Here is a 20,391-nt window from a genome sequence, read left to right as displayed (position 1 = left end):
TGATATATGAGGGTATTTTTAAAAGTTCATGGAAAAATAGAATTAAAAGATAATACAAATCTTTTCATGAACTTTTTGAAGTACCCTTATAAACATAAGCATACATAATTGAATGCACTGTTGTTATTGTTTCTATGCACTTTATTTTTTTTTAAATTGACACAATAATTGTACATATTTTTGGGGTACAGAGTTTCAGCTTTGCACAACAAAAATAGTTTTAGATCTGGATGGTGGTGATGGTTGCACAACAATGTGAATATACTTAATATGACTAAACTTTACATTTAAGAATGGTTAAGATAGTAAATTTTATGTTATATGTATTTTACCACAATAAAAAAAATTGGTAACATATATTGGAGAAAAATACCTGTTATCAGTGACATTGGTAGACTCCAGGACATGTGTAAACACTCTGAGAGGACTGACTACAAAGTGCAGCTAAAGCTAAGATACGAACACATGAGATGAATGGGTTTTCATGGTGTCATCTCCAAAAAAAAGATAAAACAAAAGGAAAAAATCTCATCAGTTGAGTTGCTTATTTTAAATCCTTATTCTGATTTTATTTTATCCTATAACTAGTTCAAATCCTCAAATGACTAAGGGATTTTCATGGCTATCAGAATAGGACTTGGGCTGGAGAGTCCCTGGAGACGCCTCCTTTTTCAGTCCCTCTTAAATATTGGTTTAAGTAAGAGCTCTTCTAGCTGGCTGTTGTATTGGCTTGCAGCTTTGAGGGTGTGTCGTTAGACTCATCCACCTTCTCATAATCTAAGAAGAAGATGTGGAGCCAGGAGGTATTTCATGAATAAATTCATGCTGAAAAGCCTCCTGGTAATTTACTTCTTGTGGAGTTTCAAAGTCCCGGTCAGTCTGGCCAGCTGACTCCAAAGGAGCAACCTGTTGAGACATTCCTGTAATCATATTGGAAGTACCTGGCAGGAATTCCTGCTTCAAGGCCTCCTTCTCAAGTGGTTTCATGTCTTCCTTCACAAGTATGGTCTTTGTGGAAAGAGCTTTGGAAATCAAATCCTAAACAGAAAATAAAAAGCAAAAAAGTTATTAGCAAAAACTAAAATACAATCAAGTATGGCAAGAACACTATATTGCTGTTTTCATGCTTAAGACTAAGAATAAAACTGAAACAGACCCTTTCTAACAAAGCATAAAATCAAATCTGATAGGATCAAGGTAATTTACAAATAATTTAACTGCCTGTCAGAACAAAACTCAAAACTTTTTAAAGAGAAACAACACACTCTAGACTCCTGACAAAACATCATCTACGATGTTTACTAGACATGTGAAGAAGTAGGAAAATATTTACTAGACATATGAAGAAGTAGGGAAGTGTGAACTATAATCTAGATAAAAAATATTCACTAGAAAGATATCCCCAAATAACATATGATGGAATTAGCAGACAGGAACTTAAAACAGCTATATAAATATTTTCAAAAATTTAAGGGAGAAAAATGGACATAATAAGCAAAAGTTAGGGTATATTGGCAGAGAAAATGGAAAATATAAAAAAAGAACAAGATAGAAATTCTAGAAGTGAAAAGTACAATATCTGTACTTTTTTGAAAAAATTTAGTGAATCCCTAATAGAACATTGGCCATTGCAGAAGAAAGAGTCAGAAAGTAACCTGAAGGCAGATCAATTGGATTTATCCAAACTAAAGCACAGAGAAAAAAAAGATTTAAAAAAATGAACAGAGCCTCAGTGATCTATGAGACAATGTCAAGCAGTCTAACATCTCTGTACGGTAGCTGTAGTCCCTGGCTGAGGTATGAATTTTTGCAACTTAAGCTCTATTGACTACTTCCATACCATCTTTGCCTGGAAGTCCCAGACAGAGGTCCATTCTGCAATGAACCCCATGGGCACTGCAGAGAGGTCTGTGAAGTATTTGTGAAGGGTCCACATGATCTGTAACACCCTTCTAACTTCAAAGTGTTGAGTCTGCTCAGCAAATATCTATTGATTCTATAAAAATGTATTTCTAAAATATTTGTGTGCTTTATATCAATAGGAATTACTTTCTAACTTAGAAACAAAATTGTGGTTTACTTACTTGAAGCTGCCTCTCCCTAATAAAGAGAAACCAATACAAGGGCAACGTTTGCTTTTTTCTACACCCGGCTCAAATGCTACCTCTTCTATGAAGTGCTTCTTTATTCCTATGATTGAATGTGATCTCTACCACACATAACATTGTTTCTATTCTTTTTTTGACACATTCACTAGACTAGTAGTGTTCAATCTGGGGTACTCAAAGACTTGCTAAGGTGTATAAAAGCAAAGGTAGTTTTAAGAGTTTAAGAAAAAATCTTGCAAAGTGTTGAGTATGTGTATATAAGCCCATCAGATAAACCAGCAGGCCTGATGAAATTTTATGCAACCCATCCTGGGTAGATTTTAAACCAGGTTCCCAGCACTCATGACCCAAAATTTAAAGGTGACCAATAGCAAGGAATAGTTTGTAATTCACCTTAAATCAATCCGAATCCAGAATTTGGAATCTTGTTTTATTTAATATACCTCCATCTCTTTGCCCTTCATCTAGTCCTCTCAAATCCTACTTGGAGAGTAACTCATGCCTCAGTGCATGGCTCTCCCCTGCCAGGTAAGCAATAAATTCAGCTCTGTTTTAGATCACTGTTGGCTTCTCTGTTTATTTCCTTCTAAAAAAGGGAATCAATTTCCATAATCACAACTTGCATATGAACTCTTTCCTAAAACTGAGAACGTGCACACAGTCTAGGCATCATGCTGGCTCTCATTTCCCATCTTCCCTTACAATTGCCTTTGTCTCACACTTGGCAAAAGAATGGCATACCTTTTATTTATCTAAATCATGCTAGGGAATATAGCTACAGGATGCAAAATCTGAGTGCAACACTAAGGGACAATTCAAAATATTGGTGTGAGCAAAATTTTCTTTAAAAAAGGTACCATAAAACTAGGGTAGACTTTTGGGAATCTTTTCCTGCTTATACGTTTCTATTTCTATTAACAGTAAAGCATGGTGTTAGAAAAAGATTAGAGTGAACAGCAAGGGGATGACAACTTTTGCTTAATGGTCATCACCTCTCTCATCCCCAAATAGTTTCTCAAAGAATAAATCTTTTGTGAGGGAGAGTTCCCCTAGACTATTGTCAAACAATTGTATGAAACCATCTTTCTTTTGATTTAACTTATTTACAAAACATCCAGCTTTAAACAAATAAATCTATTAATTGTTTATGAGGATGCTAGGGATATTAGTATAAATGTAAATAAGCTTAATATTTTCATATCTTCAAAGTTGGCTTTGGAAACTAGCAAAAACTAGTGAGTTGTACAGAACTGCATAAAGATTTTAAGGTACAGGATGTAGTGATATCTAGGAAGAGGATGGATATCAAGCCCAACATTACAATTATATCAATTCCCTATCCAGGTATCATGTACTTTGTAGAAAGCATAAAATGGCACAAGACATTTTTCAGGCAATTGTGAAAAAAAATTGTGGGAGATAAAAGATATGCTTGTTAGACTGATGAATGCAGAGCTGTTTCCAACTATTCCAAGTTAATAATTTATGTCCACTATTACAGTATCATAAAGGAGGCATCTGAGGCTTGACGCAAATAAGTACTAAACAAAATATCTAAAGTATGTACTGATAACAACCATATTTGGTTTCTGAAAATTACTGAATAATTTTTGAAAAGGGCTCAAAGAATCTTATATAAAAAAACATTTATTCCTGGGTGAATAGATTTTTTAAAAATTTGATTTTTCTTATTTTTTTGGTAGCTGGCTGGTAAAGGCATCCAAACCCATGACCTTGGTGTTATAAGGCTGTGCTCTAAATAAACTAAGCAAACTGGCCAGCCCCAAATTTGATCTTTTTAAAACCAGTAACACTAGTGATATATTTTAAAATCTAAAATGAATTTGCCTTTTAAAATTTCCTTCTTTAATTGACAAGGATTATCAATAATAATAATCAAGGATTATCATGCTGAGTTTCTCATCCCTACCTTGTGACACTTTTCACACTTCTGTTGAATCTGACCCTCTGCTTGCTTCAGCATTTTTGTTACTTCCACTTCCTTGAGGCTACTGTCATATTCCTCCTTCAGCTGGATCTTATCTTGCCCATTCTGGGATTATACAACAAAGTGGAATCAGGTCAGCACGTAGGAAGACTTATAAACAGGCCCTCACTCACTGCGGGGAGACATAGGCCCTGAGCCCTATGGTTTGCTGAGTTTCCTCCTGCAACCAGCTTTAGCCTGCTGATAGCTCCAAACTCACCAACTCCACAACCCGTCTGAGTTGGAGTCCCTCTTTAGCTCCTCACACTTCAGGGATATCTGGGCCTAAGGGGTCCTGGCAAGTTGAATAAACCAAGAAACTCCCCAGGCCAGCTTCAGAATCCTGCCTTGGATTTCAAATTACTCTGGGAAAGCTGAGCCCTCCCTAAGAAGGCCCAGTACACATAACACACCTCTTCTTTTGCATTAGCTGTTTTTTTATGATGATAAAGCCTGTGAGCCAGGTACTCTATTGGGTCATTCGGTCGAACCTTTGCCACCTCTGCCAGTGCCTGGGTCAGGCAGTTTCCAAAGCACCTCTTCAGGTAGTCAGTTTCCATCCTGGGGGGCCTGGGCAACATCAAAGCAGAGTCACACTATTTTAAAAATTTAATCTGATTTTAAAAATAGACACATTCTAACCAATTCAGATTTATTTCAAGATAAATATGAGATATTTCCAGACCCCACCAATTCCAAAAGAACCAACAAATACATACTTGCCAATAGCTCTTATATTCAAATAGACTTTTTTCTAAAGCTCTCTAGCTGTACTAGGTCAGACAATAGGTCCCGGGGGTCATCAGGCCTGAGAGGAGCTTGATACATTGGTGGTTAAAATTGGCCAAGGCCTCCACTTACCCACACATTTCTATCCTTGAGTAGGGAGGAAATAACTCCCTTATTTAATAATTTCCTGAGCAAGGTAGGAAATCCCCAAGAGGGGCTCTGAGCACCCAGCAAGCTGTGCTATTGTGAGGTTGGAAGCTACAGTCATGTATGACATATGTAGATAAGACAGGCTCAATTATTTCACAAGGGACCACAGAAAAGTCCTGGGAAAAAGAAGAAGGGAAAATGCTAGGCATTACAGCTACTGCTGGTCAGGGGTTCTGCCAGCACCTAACACAATATTCCACTCTCTATTGCTTACGCAAGAAACTTTATTTCACAAGGGACCACAGAAAAGTCCTGGGAAAAAGAAGAAGGGAAAATGCTAGGCATTGTAGCTACTGCTGGTCAGGGGTTCTGCCAGCACCTAACACAATATTCCACTCTCTATTGCTTACGCAAGAAACAATTTTAGGTTAGGTTGATGCCCTTGGATTTACTATTAGATTTCAAGCACTGGAGGCAACGTAGCCTGAGTTAGAACGTAAGTCAGGAGCAGCAGTGACGCGTAGCAATAGAAATGCAGACTCTTGGATCAGACAGACCAAGTTCCAGTCCTGGTTCTGCTACTTATATGCTGTGTGATCTTCAGCAAGTCACTCAGTCTCTCTGAGCCTCAGTTTCCTCATCTGTAGAACAGAAATAACAAAAGTATGTACCTCACAGTAATTAGAAGATTGGGAGAGATAACAAACATGTGAAAGGCACTTAGCCTGACACATAGTAAGTGTTTAATAAATATTAGCTATTACAGTGGTAGGTTATGCCATGAAATGGCCTAGCACCAGCCTGCTCCTGACCAACTCCATATTCTTGAAGTTTACACATTTTAACTGCAAAAGAGCCCAATGAATAATAAAGGCTCAGATCCAGCCTTAACATTTTCTGGAGATATTTTTCAGTTTGTTCCTTTCCCATACCTCTACCCCCGCCCCACCACCATTTTTCAGTTTAAGGAAGGAAAGGTAGACAGATAAATAGATAAAGATATAGAAAAAAATATATTTCCTAGCTCTCTCCTTTTTCCACGCAAGGGCCTAGAAGCCAAAACACTTCAGTAGCAAGGAGCACATAAGCATTCAGAACTTGTGTTTAAATAGTCTTCATCACTTAAAAGGAATCAGGGCTCCTTGAAGAAATAAATGGCTGATTCCGAGGCTGGGGCAGGAAAGGTCTAATGAGCCTAGAACATTTTATTGTGCCAAAGTAAGAAAATTATAAAAAATAAAATGACTGGGGACACAAAAGCCAGCTTGAAGCGGCTCTCACTAGCCAAATCTGGGGCAATTTGACCATTAAAATAAATACCGACTGTAAAGAATTATAGCATCCATAGAATAAAATAAGAATCCATAAGTCTTTATGAGAATGAATAAGCATATGAATGGGGGAGAAGGCAAAGTTCTTTCTTAAAGTAGAATGCCAATTTATAAATATTGAAAGAATAATGGAGTTTAAAACTTGCCATCATAGTACAACTGAATCAAGCCAGAATCATCGACTGCTAAAACTGGGTGAATATTTCAGGAGAAATAGGATATTCCTTACATACACAGTCTCAAAGTTTCTTCCCACAGATTAGTATTAATTCCAAAGGGAAATATAGAAACTTTACACTGGTGAAACCTGGCTGACACAACCTTAACCAAATGACCAAAATAAATGTCACCAATACAGGGACAAGTGACATCACAGGCCTCCTCATATGATGTACTTCTTTCACAGCACAGTACAGTCCTGTGGATTCCCACCCCAAATGCAAAATTTGAATCTAATTGAGGAAACATCAAACAAAGCCAAATTAACAGACAGTATGCAACTGGCCTATACTCTTAAAAATGTCAAGGTATACTCTTAAAAAAAAAAGATGAGGAACTGTTATAGATCAAAGAAGACTAAACAGTCATAATAATTATATGTACATAATCGTAGATGGGATCTGGGCCAGAAAAAAGAATTCTATAAAGAACATTGTTGAAAAAATTGTATAAACTGAATGTGAATTGTAGATTATGTAATAGAATTTATCAAGGTTAAATTTATTTTGAATAATTGAAATATGAGTAAGTAAGAGAATGTCCTTGTTCTAGGGCTGAATAATGGTTCCCAAAGTAGTCTATGTCCTAATACCTGGAACCTATGGATATGTTACTTTATATGGCAAAAGGGACTTTGCAGATGTGATTAAGAATCTTGAGGTGAGGGGATTATCCTGGATTATCTGAGTACGTACAATGTAATCATAAGGGTCTTTATAAGATGGAAACAGTAAGGTCAGACAGGGAAGACTATGTGATGACAGAGCAGCGGGAGAAAAGGCAATGTCATTCAGGGTCATGAGCCAAGGGTAGCCTCCAGGGCTTGGAAACTTCCTAGAGCCTCCAGAAAGAACTAGCACTGCCACTACTGTGGCTTTAGCCCTGTAAGACTCATTTTCAACTTCCTTTTTTAAATTCATTTTTCAATTGAAACGTAATTGATTACAAATATTTATGGGATACAGAGTTGACTATCAGTATTTATGTACAATGTGATGATCGAATCTGTATTATTAGCATGTTCATTACAGATCATAATTATTCTTTTACTCTGTAACCCTTTCCCCGACTCCTCCCCCACCTCTAGTAAACATAGGTCTGTTCTCTCCTTCTGAAAATTCCACATATTATTTCCTTCCTTCTCTCCTTTCTTCAAGAGAATGATTTTTTTTAAAGCCACCAAGTTTAGAGTAGCAGTAGAGGGGTTGGTATAGGTGTGGGTGGTGTTTCCTTCTGCCAATCTGTGGTCCACCTGAACCAATGTATCTGGATAAACAATCTTCTATACTTCCTGTACTCAAAGTGTGGTCCAATAATGTAGCATTCTATCACCTTGGGGCCTGTTGAAATGTAGATTCTCAGGTCTGCCGCCAGAGCTAGAGATTCAGAATTTGCATATCAACAAATCCTCAAGTGATTCGAAGTTACAGATCTGCTTTGCCCTCACAACTGTAGAACCCGCCTCCCGGAGGGCAGGATCACCAACGCTGCATTCTCAGGATGCCTCTCCATTCCCCGGTCATTGGGTGGCCACCATGCTGCTTAGGAGAAAACACCTTCTCTAAATTGCACAATTTTGAAAATGATCTCAATGAAATAGGTTGACCTGACAGTTGCTAAGATTTGGTGCAAAGACAGTAGAGCCAGAATAGAGTCACCACGTGAGGCCTGGAGAGGGAAAGATCAAAGGGATGCCTTTTATAGTCTGCTCCCCACCCACTCGGGGCACACTCACCAAGCGGGGCTACTTTTTGGGGTTTCCTGAGGGTCTGCTTACACTGGTCTTCCTTGTTCATGGCCTTGCACTCAGTAGCAGGGCACTGAGGATAGGGGTTGTCTTTGTTCACACTGTATCCCCAGGGCTTGCACACACTGGCTGCGCAGTAAACATTCCTTGACTTAATCATGAGGGCCCACAAAAGGGCTCTTGCTCCCTCGGATCCATCAGTGCTCACTCTGGCACTTATTCCCTCAATCAACCTTTGCTGAGTCCTCTCCTGCCCGGCACTGCCCAGCCCGTAAGTTAGAACACGAGAAATGAGAGCGGAGAATTGGGCACAAACCGCTAGGTCGGGAAAGGCTGCGACCGCTGGGGCCTGGACGAGGTCGGACGGCTTCCTGGAGGCGGGGGCGCCTGGGATGGTTCTGAAAGGAACCGAGCAGAAGTCCCCAGCAAGTGCAACGGCGCGGAATCGTGACACCGCCGAGCCAGGGAGCCTGCGACGACGGTCCCGCAGGGACTCAGGGCCTTTCCCGTCCTCCTCAGGCAGCCCTTCCGGGTCCCTCCCCTGAAGTCCGCTGCCCCTTCATTCCTCCCACAACACGCCAGCCTGCCGGCCGGGTTCCATGGCCCTTTTCCGCCGCCCCCTCCTCTCTGTCGCTCGTGCACCCTCCAGACCCCGCGCCCCGGCGCTCACCCTTCCGCGCCGCCTGGTCTTCACCGCGCGTCTGCTGCGCGGGCGCTCGTTGCCCAGCAACGGGACGCGACTCCCGGATGCAGCGCAGGCGCGTGCGTCGGGCGCGCGCTCCGAGAAGGCGCGAGCGTTTTCGAGAACTGTTAGTCTCCAGGTCGTTGGGCTCGGGCGGGCAGAGACGGTTCTGACGGTTGGACCCGGCGAGTGGCGTTGGACCCGGCGGCAGCGGGCGGTTGGTGAGCGGCGTCGGCCTCTCCGCGGACGCCGGTGGGAAAGCAAACCCGAGTGCCCAGGGCGGCGGTTGGCGGGTAAATACTGCACGCCCAGCTTAATCTGAATTTCAGGTAAGCGAGTTACTTTCTAGTACGACTGTAGCATACGACTAGGTTATTTATTGTTTATCTGAAATTGCAGTTAAACTGTGTGTGGTGCCCTGTCGTTTGCTCAACCCGGCACCCCTGCGGCTTCGCTCCCTTCCCAGTTGCTGGCGGCTCCCTCCCGGGGCGTGGGCAGGAGGCCTCCTTCTGTCTTTTGCGGCAACATCCTCAGGCTGGGGGCAGCTTTTTCTGTGGGAAAGGGCTTTCTTATGTTGAGCCTAGATGCTCATTATGTGAGAGATAACTTACAACAGGAGAGATGGGCATTGTCGTCATGTTATGGTCAGGAAACATGCTAAGCGATTTGACGAGCTTCACCTGGGTCCCAACGATGGGCCCAGAGATCCAAGACAGATCTTCAACTTGGCCTGACTCTTAGGCCGGAGGTTTTCTCCTAGAGGACAACTGTCCCCTTTCCATAGTTTATCTTTCTGATGCAGCAGCAGCAGTCCGTTCCCCTTTTTATGTTACTTCACTTCAAATAACATCGAGATGTTGCTGTGGGTTAATTGAATTGTATTTCCTAAAGTTCATATATTAGAAGCTTAAGGGCCGGCCCGGTGGTGCACTGCTACAGTGTGCCGCTTGGGAGCGCGGTGGCACTCCCGCCGAGGGTTCGGATCCCACATACAGACCTGCCGCTCACTGGCTGAGCGAGGTGCAGGCGCAACACCGAGGGTTGCGATCCGTTGCCGGTCACGAAAAAAGACAAAAAGGAAAAAAAAAAAAAAAAAAGAAGCTTAATTTCCTCTATAACTGGTGAGGGTGGGAAATCCTATAACAGTAATTGAAAGGTGGGGCCCTGAAGAGGTGATTAGATTGTAGGACCATGCCTTAGTAAATGGATTAATAATGATGATCAGGGGTGTGTATCTGAGAGCTTTAAAAGGAGAGCATATGAAAGTCTCTGTCTCTGCTTCTACCATCTTGCAGTGTGATACCCTGTGTGGCTGTAAAGCCACCCGCAAAAAGGACCCTCACCAGATGTGTTCCCTGGACTTTGGACTTCACAGCCTCAGTAACTTTAAGCAACAAATTTGATTCTTTTATAAATTGCCCAGTTCTAGGTATTTTGTTAAGCAATAGAAATGGACTAATACAGATATCCAAGTAGTATTTTTGTCTTTGGAGTATATCCCACTGAGGAAGTACAGTGTAGATCCTGTGTTCCCAAGTCAGTTGGAATAATAATTCTTTTCTCAGTGTAGTTAGAGTACCAACACCCAGAGAGCACTCTGTATTTTAGAGCGCTTTCTCATTCTTTATCTGCATAATAATCCACTGTGTTGCTATAGCTCATCAGTCCCCTATTTGTTCCAGTTTTGACTATTGTAAATAATGGTGCACACAACTGTGTGCATATACCATTTCATATTTTTGCATGTGTATTGAGATAGGACTCAAGCAGTGAGATTGGTAGGTCAAAGGGGGTTAACCCAGGTGATTTTTTAGAATTTGCCAATTCTCCTCCATAGGGGTAATATCATTTTGCTCTCCCACCACTATCATATGACAGAGAGCAATATTGGGGCCTATGGATGGGCCCCAGGATGTAAATGTTTCTGAAATTTTATGCAAAATGTTAGGTGATTTTGTCCAGGGACAGGTCTAGACACATTGGCATTTTATTCCCTGTAATTTCCATGCTCATTCCTATATCAGGGCCTTTTCATGTACTTGGAAGATTCTGCTTTCTATTCTTTGTCTTGTTAATTTTACTGTTCTTTCAGTAAATTTGAGCTTGGTTCAGATGTCACCCTTCAGAGAAGGTTTCCTTGACTTGTCTGTTGTTCATAGCACTTATTTCATTTACTTACATTTATTGAGTTGGATATGTGGTTGATATTTGTCTTCCCTGTTCATCTGTAAGCTCCATGAAGGCAGAGACTGTTTTTATTTTAGTGCAGGCTGCTATAACAGATTATCATAGGTTGGGGGACTTAAACAATACCCATTTGTTTCTCACAGTTCTGCAGGCTGGAAAGTCTCAGACCAAGGCATTGGCACTTGTGGTGTTTGGTGAGAGCCCTCTTGCTGGTTTGCAGATGGCTGTCTTCTAGTTGTGTTTTCACATGGCAGAGAGTAGAGTAGAGAGCACGCTCCCCTGTTTCTTCCTGTAATGGCCCTAATCTCCTTTGTGAGGGATCCACCCTTTTGACCTAATTGCCTCCCAAAGGACACACCTCCTCATACCGCATTAGTGGTTAGGATTTTAACATGTGGATTTTGGGGGGACACAAGCATTCAGTTTATAACAGTTTTGTATTCCCAATACCTATCATGATGCCTGACATATAATATATACTAGTATAGATTGTTGAATAATTGAATACATTTCATCGGATTTTCAGAAGAGCCTGGATTTCATAAAATATTCAGGGTAATTTGAGGGTGATCAGTTCTTCCAAAGCACCTGAAATACACAATGGTTACTGCATTTTTTTCTTCTTTCTAAACAATCTGCTCTAAGATTATTCCGGTATATTGTCAAAACTGGAAAGACTGGGACTTAACTGGGAGAGTGGAGAAACTCATTCACTTGCCACCACAGAGAGACAGTTGTGCCAGCCCTGTGATTAAAACACTCCTCAAGGAGATAGAGGAGCTTGTCTTGTAGCGGAAGGACAGGCAGACAGACAGACAGACAGACAGACACACACACACACACACACACACACACACAATTCTCGGGTAGTGTGTCAAGTGCTGTGTGAGCTGCTTAGAGAAGGAGGAACTTCTCTGGCTTGCCTGTGAGAATGTTCAAGGAATGAGAAATGGTCTATGGCTTGTAGGTGAGGAGATATTTTCCAAGGTGAGAGACAGTGATGGGTCACCACGTACAAGAGTCATGGAGATGGGAAAGTGCCAGGCATGATCAGCAGAATGGCAGGACATGCAGTGGAGTTAGAATCCAGGGTGTGTTGGGGCAGGAGAGATATCTAGAGATGAGCCTGAAAAGAAAATTGGGGTAGATTTTGAGGAGCCTCATGTGCTATTCTTTGGAGGCTGAATTTTTATTCTTTGGCCTTAGAAAATTCATGGATTTTTATCATGATATTTTGTAAAATGGCTCTCAAGGCTTAGGAGGAGCATCTTAGTATATTCATCAGGATTGATGCTATGGAATCAGGAGGGGTGTACAAACTCTTAGCTCCTTCATCTGCCCCTGTGTGATCCTGAACTGTGCACCTATACTTTTTGGGTCTGGGCTTGCTCATCTGCACAATGGTGATCATGATACCAAATTTTCAGGTATGTCGTGAGGATTAAATGAGACACACATTGCTTGTCATAAAGTCATCTTGCAATCAGTAATGATAGTATCCCTTATCTGAGTCTTGGACTTGAGAGCCCTTTAGGATTTTTGAAACTATTTTAGTTGTAGTGACTCCTGTGGACCCCTTTTGAAAACGCAGAAGTTTTCTTGGGCTGGCTTGCTTGTGTTATCCCTAACGGGAAGTGCCTGTGACTGGTGATAGGGTATAATGCTTTGTTGGCCTCACTGGACTTCACTGTTATTGTGACTTAATTGAAAATTTTCCGCACTAATGCAAAACATTTATTTTTTAGAAGTTTTTATTTAGGAGTTAGAAATGGAGTCAACATATCTTCGAAAGTGCCTTGGGACATGTCTAACTCAAGGACTTGCAGAGGTGGCAAGAGTTCGTCCAGTGGATCCAATAGAATATTTAGCATTGTGGATTTACAAGTATAAGGAAAATGTGACCATGCAAGAACTGGTAAGTATGGATCTACTTTAAGGAAATTGGAAGAGTAAAATAATTGGTTCAACAAGTCTGATTTTTTAAAAAGTTCAATATTGTTATTTCTTTCTGTTATAAAAATGTTTATTATAAAAACACTTGGACAGCATGAAAAAGCAGAAAGAAGAAAATACTCAAGAAGACTTCTATTTACATTTTTAGGTATTTTCTTCTATGTGTAGTCTTTTTTCTACACTTTGGTCTGTAGATTATTTTTTATGTATTTAATTTTTGGTGGCTGGCTGGCACGGGGATCTGAACCCTTGACCTTGGTGTTACCAACATCGCACTCTAACCAACTGAGCTAACTGGCCAGCCCTGTAGATTATTATTTTTTTCATGTACTTGTAATTATATTCAATGTATAATTTTAATTTTGTGCTCTTTGTTCAAATAAAACATACGTATCCCCAAATTATTATATAGTTTCCAAATGGCTAGACTATAATTTGCTTAACCCTTTTCCTATTGTTGGTGATTAAGATGCTTTCAGGATTGTTTTTACAAATTGTTTGGTCTCTAACAAGTAATGTACTATTCTTTTAAACAATGCTAGCAACAAAAGGAAATGGCCGAGTTGGAGCGTGAAAGAGAATTAGCTCTGATGGAGCAAGAAATGATGGAGAGGCCCAGAGAAAAGGAGATCTTGTTCCAGCAGGTGAGACAAATTGGAGAGTTCAGAGGTGACTGAAGTCAGTGGTGTCAACCTCGATGTGGAACAACCCAAATGCTGAAAAACTCCAGCTCTTGTTACTTAGATATGGCTCTCTAACATCTTCATCTTTATGTATGTGTATGTTTTCTTTGCTGGAGAAGCAATGAGGTAAGAGGACAACTCAGAGTGTGTCCTGTCATGGAAGCTGAGGTGAAAGAGCATTTGTAGACGTCAGTGGTCAACCATGTTTATTGCTGAACTGAAAAGTGTTCCTTCAAGGTCACTGGCAATTTGATGGGAGCAGTGAGGGTGGAATGGTGGGGATGGGATGGGTTAAGCAGAGGAAATGGAAAGTGTAGTAACATTTTCAAGGAAGTTTTGAAGGAAGAAGAGATGTTTTTTGTTTTGATTTAGGAACACGTAGGCTGGAGTGGGACATTAGGAAATGCAGGGGATGATTCATTGAGTCAGCTTTCCATGGACAAGAGGAAATGGGATTTAGAATGTAGTTAGGCAGGTAGAAGGGCACTTCTTTGATAGATTGTGGGACCAAGCCATAATTAATGGATTAAAAATGGTGGTGATGGGCATGGTTTGGAGGGCTTTGAAAGGACAGTGAATGAGGAGGTTAGTCTCTCTCTCTGCTCCACTATTTTCTGCCATGTGAGACCCTGGGCCACCACCAAGATCCTCGCCAGTTGTGTTCCTGGACTTTGGACTTCCTAGCCTCCAAAACTGTAGGCAATAAATTTTGTTTTCTTTATAGGTCATCCAGTTCCAGGTATTTCGTTATAAGCAACAGAAAGGGACTAATACACAGAGGGAGAGAGGAGAGGATGGCATAGGTACATGTGGGTATGTAGGTTTCATGGCACAAAGTTGGAAGCAGCTTCTGTGCAACTATTTCTGTCTTTTTTGTTAGGTAGGGACCATGACCATCTGCCAAGAATTAGGTGATAAGGTAGGAGGCATGGGGAGAGTGGTGAAGGTTTGAAATGGTGGGTTTGGAGAAGGGAAGAGAGAGTGGACCGAGAAAACATGGCATTACTTAGTAGCAGTTGGAGACCAAGTATTCATAATGTGCCATTTGGTTTTGTCATGTAATTATGTGATTTTCTTCACTTATGCCTAGATATCTGAGTAAAGATGCAGAGAAGGCATACTGTTTGATAGAAGTAGATTTGGGGTAACAGGATTGGGAGCTGAAGATGTTGGTAAGGGAATGATTGAAGGGATGGGTCATGGAGTATAGGCTGGATGGGGAAACTTACGGAGTGGCTTCTCGACTAAATTTATAGAGAGCTTCTAATCTAAATTTAAGCCACATCTATAATTTTATCATATAGTATTTAATTTTATAGTCTTGACTTAAGTCTACACATTTTAAAAAGGGAAGGAAGCCTGTTGTTTGGATGCATAGATAAAAAGAAAAATGTAGACCTGGCAAATAGTTTCTCTGACTAATCTCTCATCCTTGATATTAAGGTAGGAAATTCTAGACACCTTAGATAGATAGAATGATTGAAAACTTTGCTGCTTCTGAGTCTTCATTTTCAGTCATTTGCTTATTCTTGAGGGGAAGTTGCAAAGTGTTGAGTTGGGTGTCAAACTATCATCCAAATAGGCAAGATGGAGGGGCTGCAGGCCCCCCAGCCCAGGCCATTTCCCACCGCTTAGAGAAGCCCAAGAGCCACCGGGCCCACACACCCTGAGTCAGCAATGCTGGAACAGGAAGGCACTGTGGGACCCCCACCCCAGGCCAGTGCCCACCACCCAGAGAAGCCTAGGAGCCACCAGGTCCACATGCCCTGAGTCAGCCATGCCACAACAGGCAGGTGCCATGGGACCCCCAGCCCAGACAGTCCCTACTACCCAGAGAGGCCCAAGAGCCACTGGGCCCACATACTGTGAGTCAGCTGTGCTGGAACAGGAAGGCACTGTGGGTCCCCCAGCCCAGGCTAGTGCCCACCATCCAGAGAGGCCTAAGAGCCACCAGGTCCACATGCCCTGAGTCAGCCATGCCACAACAGGCAGGTGCCATGGGACCCCCAGCCCAGACAGTCCCTGCTGCCCAGAGAGGCCCAAGAGCCACCAGGCCCACATGCCCTGAGCCAGCGAAGCTGGGACAGGCAGGTGCTGTGGGGCCCTCAGCCCAGGCTAGTCCCCACTGCCCAGAATTGGCAGTCCCTTCAGGATCCAGGCCAACATCAGGGTGGAATGAGGAGACCATGATACCCCCTGCCACAATGACTAAACACCAAAGGAAAGATACCAGAAATATGAAAAATCAAGAAAGTTCATCACCACTAAAAGCAAATAATAACTCTCAAGCTCTAGATCCTATAGAACAGGAAGTCCTTGAAATGACTGACAAGGAATTTTGAGCAACAATTTTAAAGAAACTAAATGAGATACAAGAAAACTCAGTTAGACAACACAGTGAAATGAGAAAAATATACAGGACCTGAAAGAAGAAATACGCAAAGAAATCAATGTCCTGAGAAAGAATGTGGCAGAGCTTGTGGAGCTGAAGGATTCATTCAACAAAATAAAAAACACAATAGAGAGTCTAACTAGCAGGCTAGAATAAGCAGAAGAGAGAATTTCTGAGCTTGAAGACAGGCTGTTTGAATTAACACAGGTGGACCAGAAAAAAGAATTTACAAAATTGAAGAAAATCTAAGTGAGATAACAGACAACCTTAAGTGCTCTAATATCCGAATTATGGGCATTCCAGAAGGGGAGGAAAAAGGAAATGCCATTGAAAACATATTCAATGAAATAATAACAGAAAACAGATCTTCAGATTCAGGAGGCCAAAAGATCCCCAAACATATTCAACCCAAAAAAGTCATCTCCAAGGCATGTTAAACTCAAACTGGCAAAACTCAAAAACAGGAAATATTAAAAGCTGCAAGAGAGAAGCAGCACGTCACCTATAAGGGAGCCCTAATCAGACTAACATCAGACTTTTCATCAGAAACCCTAAAAGCCAGAAAAGAATGGGATGATATATTCATAACACTAAAAGATAAAAATTGCCAGCCAAGAATATTTAACCCAGCAAGGCTGTCCTTCCAAAATGAAGGAAAAATAGTATATTTCTGAGGCAAAAACTGTGGGAGTTCACTACCACATGACCAGCCTTACAAGAAATTCCCAAGGGAGTACTGGGTTTGATACCTGAAAACAACCATCACTTCCATGAATACTCAAGAAAGAACAAAACCAAGCAGTAAAACAAAAATGCTAGCAATAAAGAGAAAAAATAGTTTACCACCCCAAGAAACCAAAAAACACAGAAGACAAATGGAAAATCAGAAAGAAAGGAACAAAAAGTACTTAAGACATCTAAACAAAAATCAATAAAATGCTAGAAGTAAATCAACATCTTTCAATAATAACTCTAAATGTAGAAGGATTAAATTCTCCACTCCAAAAACAGAGACTGACTGGATTAAAAAGAACAATATGCTGCCTTCAAGAGACTCACCTCACCTGTAAAGACACACAGAGACTAAGAACGAAAGGATGGAGAAAGACATACCATGCAAACAGAAGTGAAAAATGAGCTGGAGTAGCTATTCTTATATCAGATAAAATAGACTTTAAAGTAAAAACCATTAAAAGAGATAAAGAAGGCAACTATGTAATCATAAAAGGATCTATCCATCAAGAAGACATAACAATCATAAATATATATACACCCAATATCAGAGCAGCCAGATTTATAAAGCAAACAATATTAGATCTAAGAATGAGATAGACACTAACACCATAATAGTGGGGGACCTGAACACCCCACTCTCAATATTGGACAGATCATCTAGGCAAAATTTAATAGAGAAACATAAGATCTCAACAACACTTTAGACCAATTGAACTTGGCAGAACATTTACAGAACATTTACGGAACATTCCATCCAACAACCTCACAATATTCATTCTTCTCATCAGTACATGGAACATTTTTCCAGAATGGACCATGTGTTAGGTCACAAAGCAAGTCTTAAGATATTCAAAAAAATTGGAATTATTCCATGTATTTTTTCAGATCACAATGGATTATAATTAGAAATCAATAACAAATGAAACTACGGAAACTGTACAAACACATGGAAATTAAACAACATTCTTCTTAATGACATATGGGTCAAAGAAGAAATTAAACAAACTCAAAAAATTTATTGAAACTAATGAAAACAATGATACATCATACCAAAACCTGTGGGATACTGCAAATGCAGTACTAAGTGGGAAATTTATCGCATTAAATGCTTACTTCAGAAGAATGGAAAGATGGCAAGTAAACAACCTAACACTTCACCTTAAAGAACTAGAAAAACAAGAACAATCCAAATCCCAAATTAGCAGACAGAAAGAAATAAGATCAGAGTAGAACTAAATGAAATAGAAACCTGAAAAATGATACAAAAGATCAATGAAACAAAAGTTGGTTTTTGAAAAGATTAATAAAATTAACAAACCATTAGCAAAGTTAACTAAAAAAAGGAGAAGACTCAAGTAACAAAAATTAGAAATGAAACAGGTGATATTACAACTGATACCTCAGAAATACAAGAAATACTTAGAGATAAGAACAAACTATATGCTAACAAATTTGAAAATCTGGAGGAAATGGATAAATTTCTGGGCACATACAAACTGCCAAAACCGAGCCAAGAAGATATAGAAAATCTGAACAGACCAATAACAATAAAAGAGATTGAGGCTGTTATCAGAAGGCTCCCAACAAAGAAAAGCCCAGGACCAGATGGGTTTGCTTCAGAATTCTACCAAACCTTCAAAGAGGAACTGATACCACTTCTCTACAAACTGTTCCAAAAGATTGAAACAGAGGCAATTCTCCCAAACTCATTCTATGAAGCAAACATCATCCTGATACCAAACCCAGGTAAAGATACAACTAAAAAAGAAAACTACAGGCTGATATCCTTGATGAATATAGATGCAAAAATCCTCAATAAAATAGTAGCTAACAGAATACAGCAACACATATGCAAAATTATACAACATGATCAAGTGGGATTCATCCCAGGGATGCAAGGTTGGTTCAACATATGCAAATCAATAAGTGTGATACACCATATCAATAAAATCAAACACAAGGACTATATGATCATCTCTATAGATGCTGAAAAAGCATTTGACAAAATTCAGCATTCGTTCACGATACAGTCTCTACAAATTAGGTATCGATGGAAAGTATCTCAACGTAATTAAAGCCATATATAAGCCCACTGCCAATATCATTTGGAATGGGAACTAGACAAGGATGCCCACTCTCACCACTCCTATTCAACATAGTGTTCGAAGTACTAGCCAGAGCAATCAGAGAAGAGAAGGAAATAAACGGCATCCAGACTGGAAAAGATGAAGTCAAACTGTCCCTGTTTGTGGATGATGTGATCCTGTATATCGAACAGCCTAAAGCCTCTACAAAAAACCTCTTAGAGTTGATGAATGATTTCAGCAAAGTTGCAGGATACAAAATCAACACACAAAAATCAGTAGCATTTCTATACCCCAATAGTGAACATGCAGAAAAAGAAATCAAGAAAGCTTGCCCATTTACAATTGCCACCAAAAAAATAAAGTACTTAGGAATAAAGTTAACCAAGGATGTGAAAATTCTCTACAAAGGGAACTGTAGTAGTGTCCATCATCAGATGAGTGGATACAGAAAATGTGGTGTATCTTCACAATGGATTTCTACTCTGCTATAAAAAAGAATGAAATACTACCATTTGTAACAACATGAATGGACTTCAAGAAAATTATATTAAGTGAAACAAGTCAGGCACAGAAAGAGAAATACCAAGTTCTCACTTATTTGTGGGAACTAAAAATAAATAAATAAATAAATATACAAACAAAGGGCGGGGGGGGGAATAGACACAACAATCACTGCAATTCCTTGAACTTGTTAAGTGAACAGATATGATGTAGTGGGGGGTGGTGAGCAGAAGGAGGGAGGGGAGAAAGAGGAACAAGTAAAGGGACATGAAAATCAACTACGATTTATACTGAGAAGTTAAATTTAAAAAACAAACAAACAAAAAAGCCCAGTAAATTCCCATATAGGCATGATGTATACTGTAGTAACTGCAACTTTGAATGAGGATCTGTCCTTCCTCTTACAGCTCTTATGTCTAGTATCTGTCCTCTATTTGTTTCAAAAGAATTCTCAGCAGTTCTCCTTCCCCAAGGCAATTCCATTACAAAGGGGAGATACTCAACTTTCTTTGACTCACCTACTTTATCTTAGTTACATAAAATTTGGCAATACTGGAAATTAAAACAGTTCTCTAGCCATATCATGTTGACCAGTATGAACTAATCTGCTCTGCATTGCACCCTCAGCATTGTATTGGTATGTGGAATATACTAAAAAGCAAATGTACTTCACAGGGCCTGGTTTTCCAAAGCCTTGCAGTTTCAAATATTGACCTTGCAGAGGACTGGAAATTTTCCTCTGGCTAGTGAGTCTTTGTTGCAAGATAAGAATTGTGGTACAGCAGGTTGCTGGCTCAAGGACAGACTAGTTACTGATTGTTATGTAAAGATACTGAGAAATTGCTGTAAGAAGGAATGTTTGCTAAGATCAAGCTTTTGTTGATAAGACCACTTAATTGT

At 40.3% G+C, this 20,391-nt stretch overlaps 2 protein-coding genes across 6 annotated transcripts in view; one reads left to right on the top strand and one right to left on the bottom strand.

Moving 5' to 3' along the window:
* Positions 1-283: 283 nt before the first annotated feature.
* Positions 284-8,705, bottom strand: DYDC2 (DPY30 domain containing 2). Of its 4 annotated transcripts, XM_008585053.1 has the most exons (5): positions 8,588-8,704; positions 5,532-5,615; positions 4,509-4,665; positions 4,039-4,161; positions 284-1,038 (listed from the first exon to the last, which is right to left on the bottom strand). In XM_008585053.1, the coding sequence occupies exons 3-5, from the start codon at positions 4,653-4,655 to the stop codon at positions 778-780; spliced, it is 531 nt and encodes a 176-aa protein (XP_008583275.1). In that variant the 5' UTR covers positions 4,656-4,665; positions 5,532-5,615; positions 8,588-8,704; the 3' UTR covers positions 284-777. The 4 variants fall into 4 exon arrangements, with proteins under 4 accessions (XP_008583275.1, XP_008583276.1, XP_008583274.1 ...); XM_008585054.1 differs by lacking the exon at positions 5,532-5,615 and having other exon boundaries at positions 8,588-8,705; XM_008585052.1 differs by lacking the exon at positions 8,588-8,704 and having other exon boundaries at positions 5,532-5,813.
* Positions 8,706-9,093: 388 nt separating this feature from the next.
* DYDC1 (DPY30 domain containing 1) overlaps positions 9,094-20,391 on the top strand; it is a 22,399-nt gene continuing 11,101 nt past the window's right edge. For both annotated transcript variants that reach the window (XM_008585051.1, XM_008585050.1), the window contains exons 1-3: positions 9,094-9,282; positions 12,886-13,055; positions 13,636-13,737. In XM_008585051.1, coding sequence (XP_008583273.1) covers positions 12,909-13,055; positions 13,636-13,737 — 249 coding nt within the window. In that variant the 5' untranslated portion in view covers positions 9,094-9,282; positions 12,886-12,908. The remainder of the gene's footprint in view (positions 9,283-12,885; positions 13,056-13,635; positions 13,738-20,391) is intronic.

This window comes from Galeopterus variegatus, unplaced genomic scaffold (assembly GCF_000696425.1).
Source record: "Galeopterus variegatus unplaced genomic scaffold, G_variegatus-3.0.2 Scaffold3430, whole genome shotgun sequence".
NCBI classification, from domain to species: Eukaryota; Metazoa; Chordata; class Mammalia; order Dermoptera; family Cynocephalidae; genus Galeopterus; species Galeopterus variegatus.
The sequence above is the reverse complement of the archived record's forward strand: the minus strand, read 5'-3'. Positions and strand labels throughout refer to the sequence as shown.

What these genes read in the sequence shown, in the direction of transcription:
- DYDC2 (XM_008585054.1), bottom strand. Translation starts at nt 4,655, where the DNA reads ATGGAAACTGACTACCTGAAGAGGTGCTTTGGAAACTGCCTGACCCAG. An exon ending in CAGCTAATGCAAAAGAAGAG is followed by an intron (nt 4,162 to 4,508) that starts GTGTGTTATGTG and finishes GTATAATCCCAG; the next exon opens with AATGGGCAAGATAAGATCCA. An exon ending in AGTGTGAAAAGTGTCACAAG is followed by an intron (nt 1,039 to 4,038) that starts GTAGGGATGAGA and finishes TTTTCTGTTTAG; the next exon opens with GATTTGATTTCCAAAGCTCT.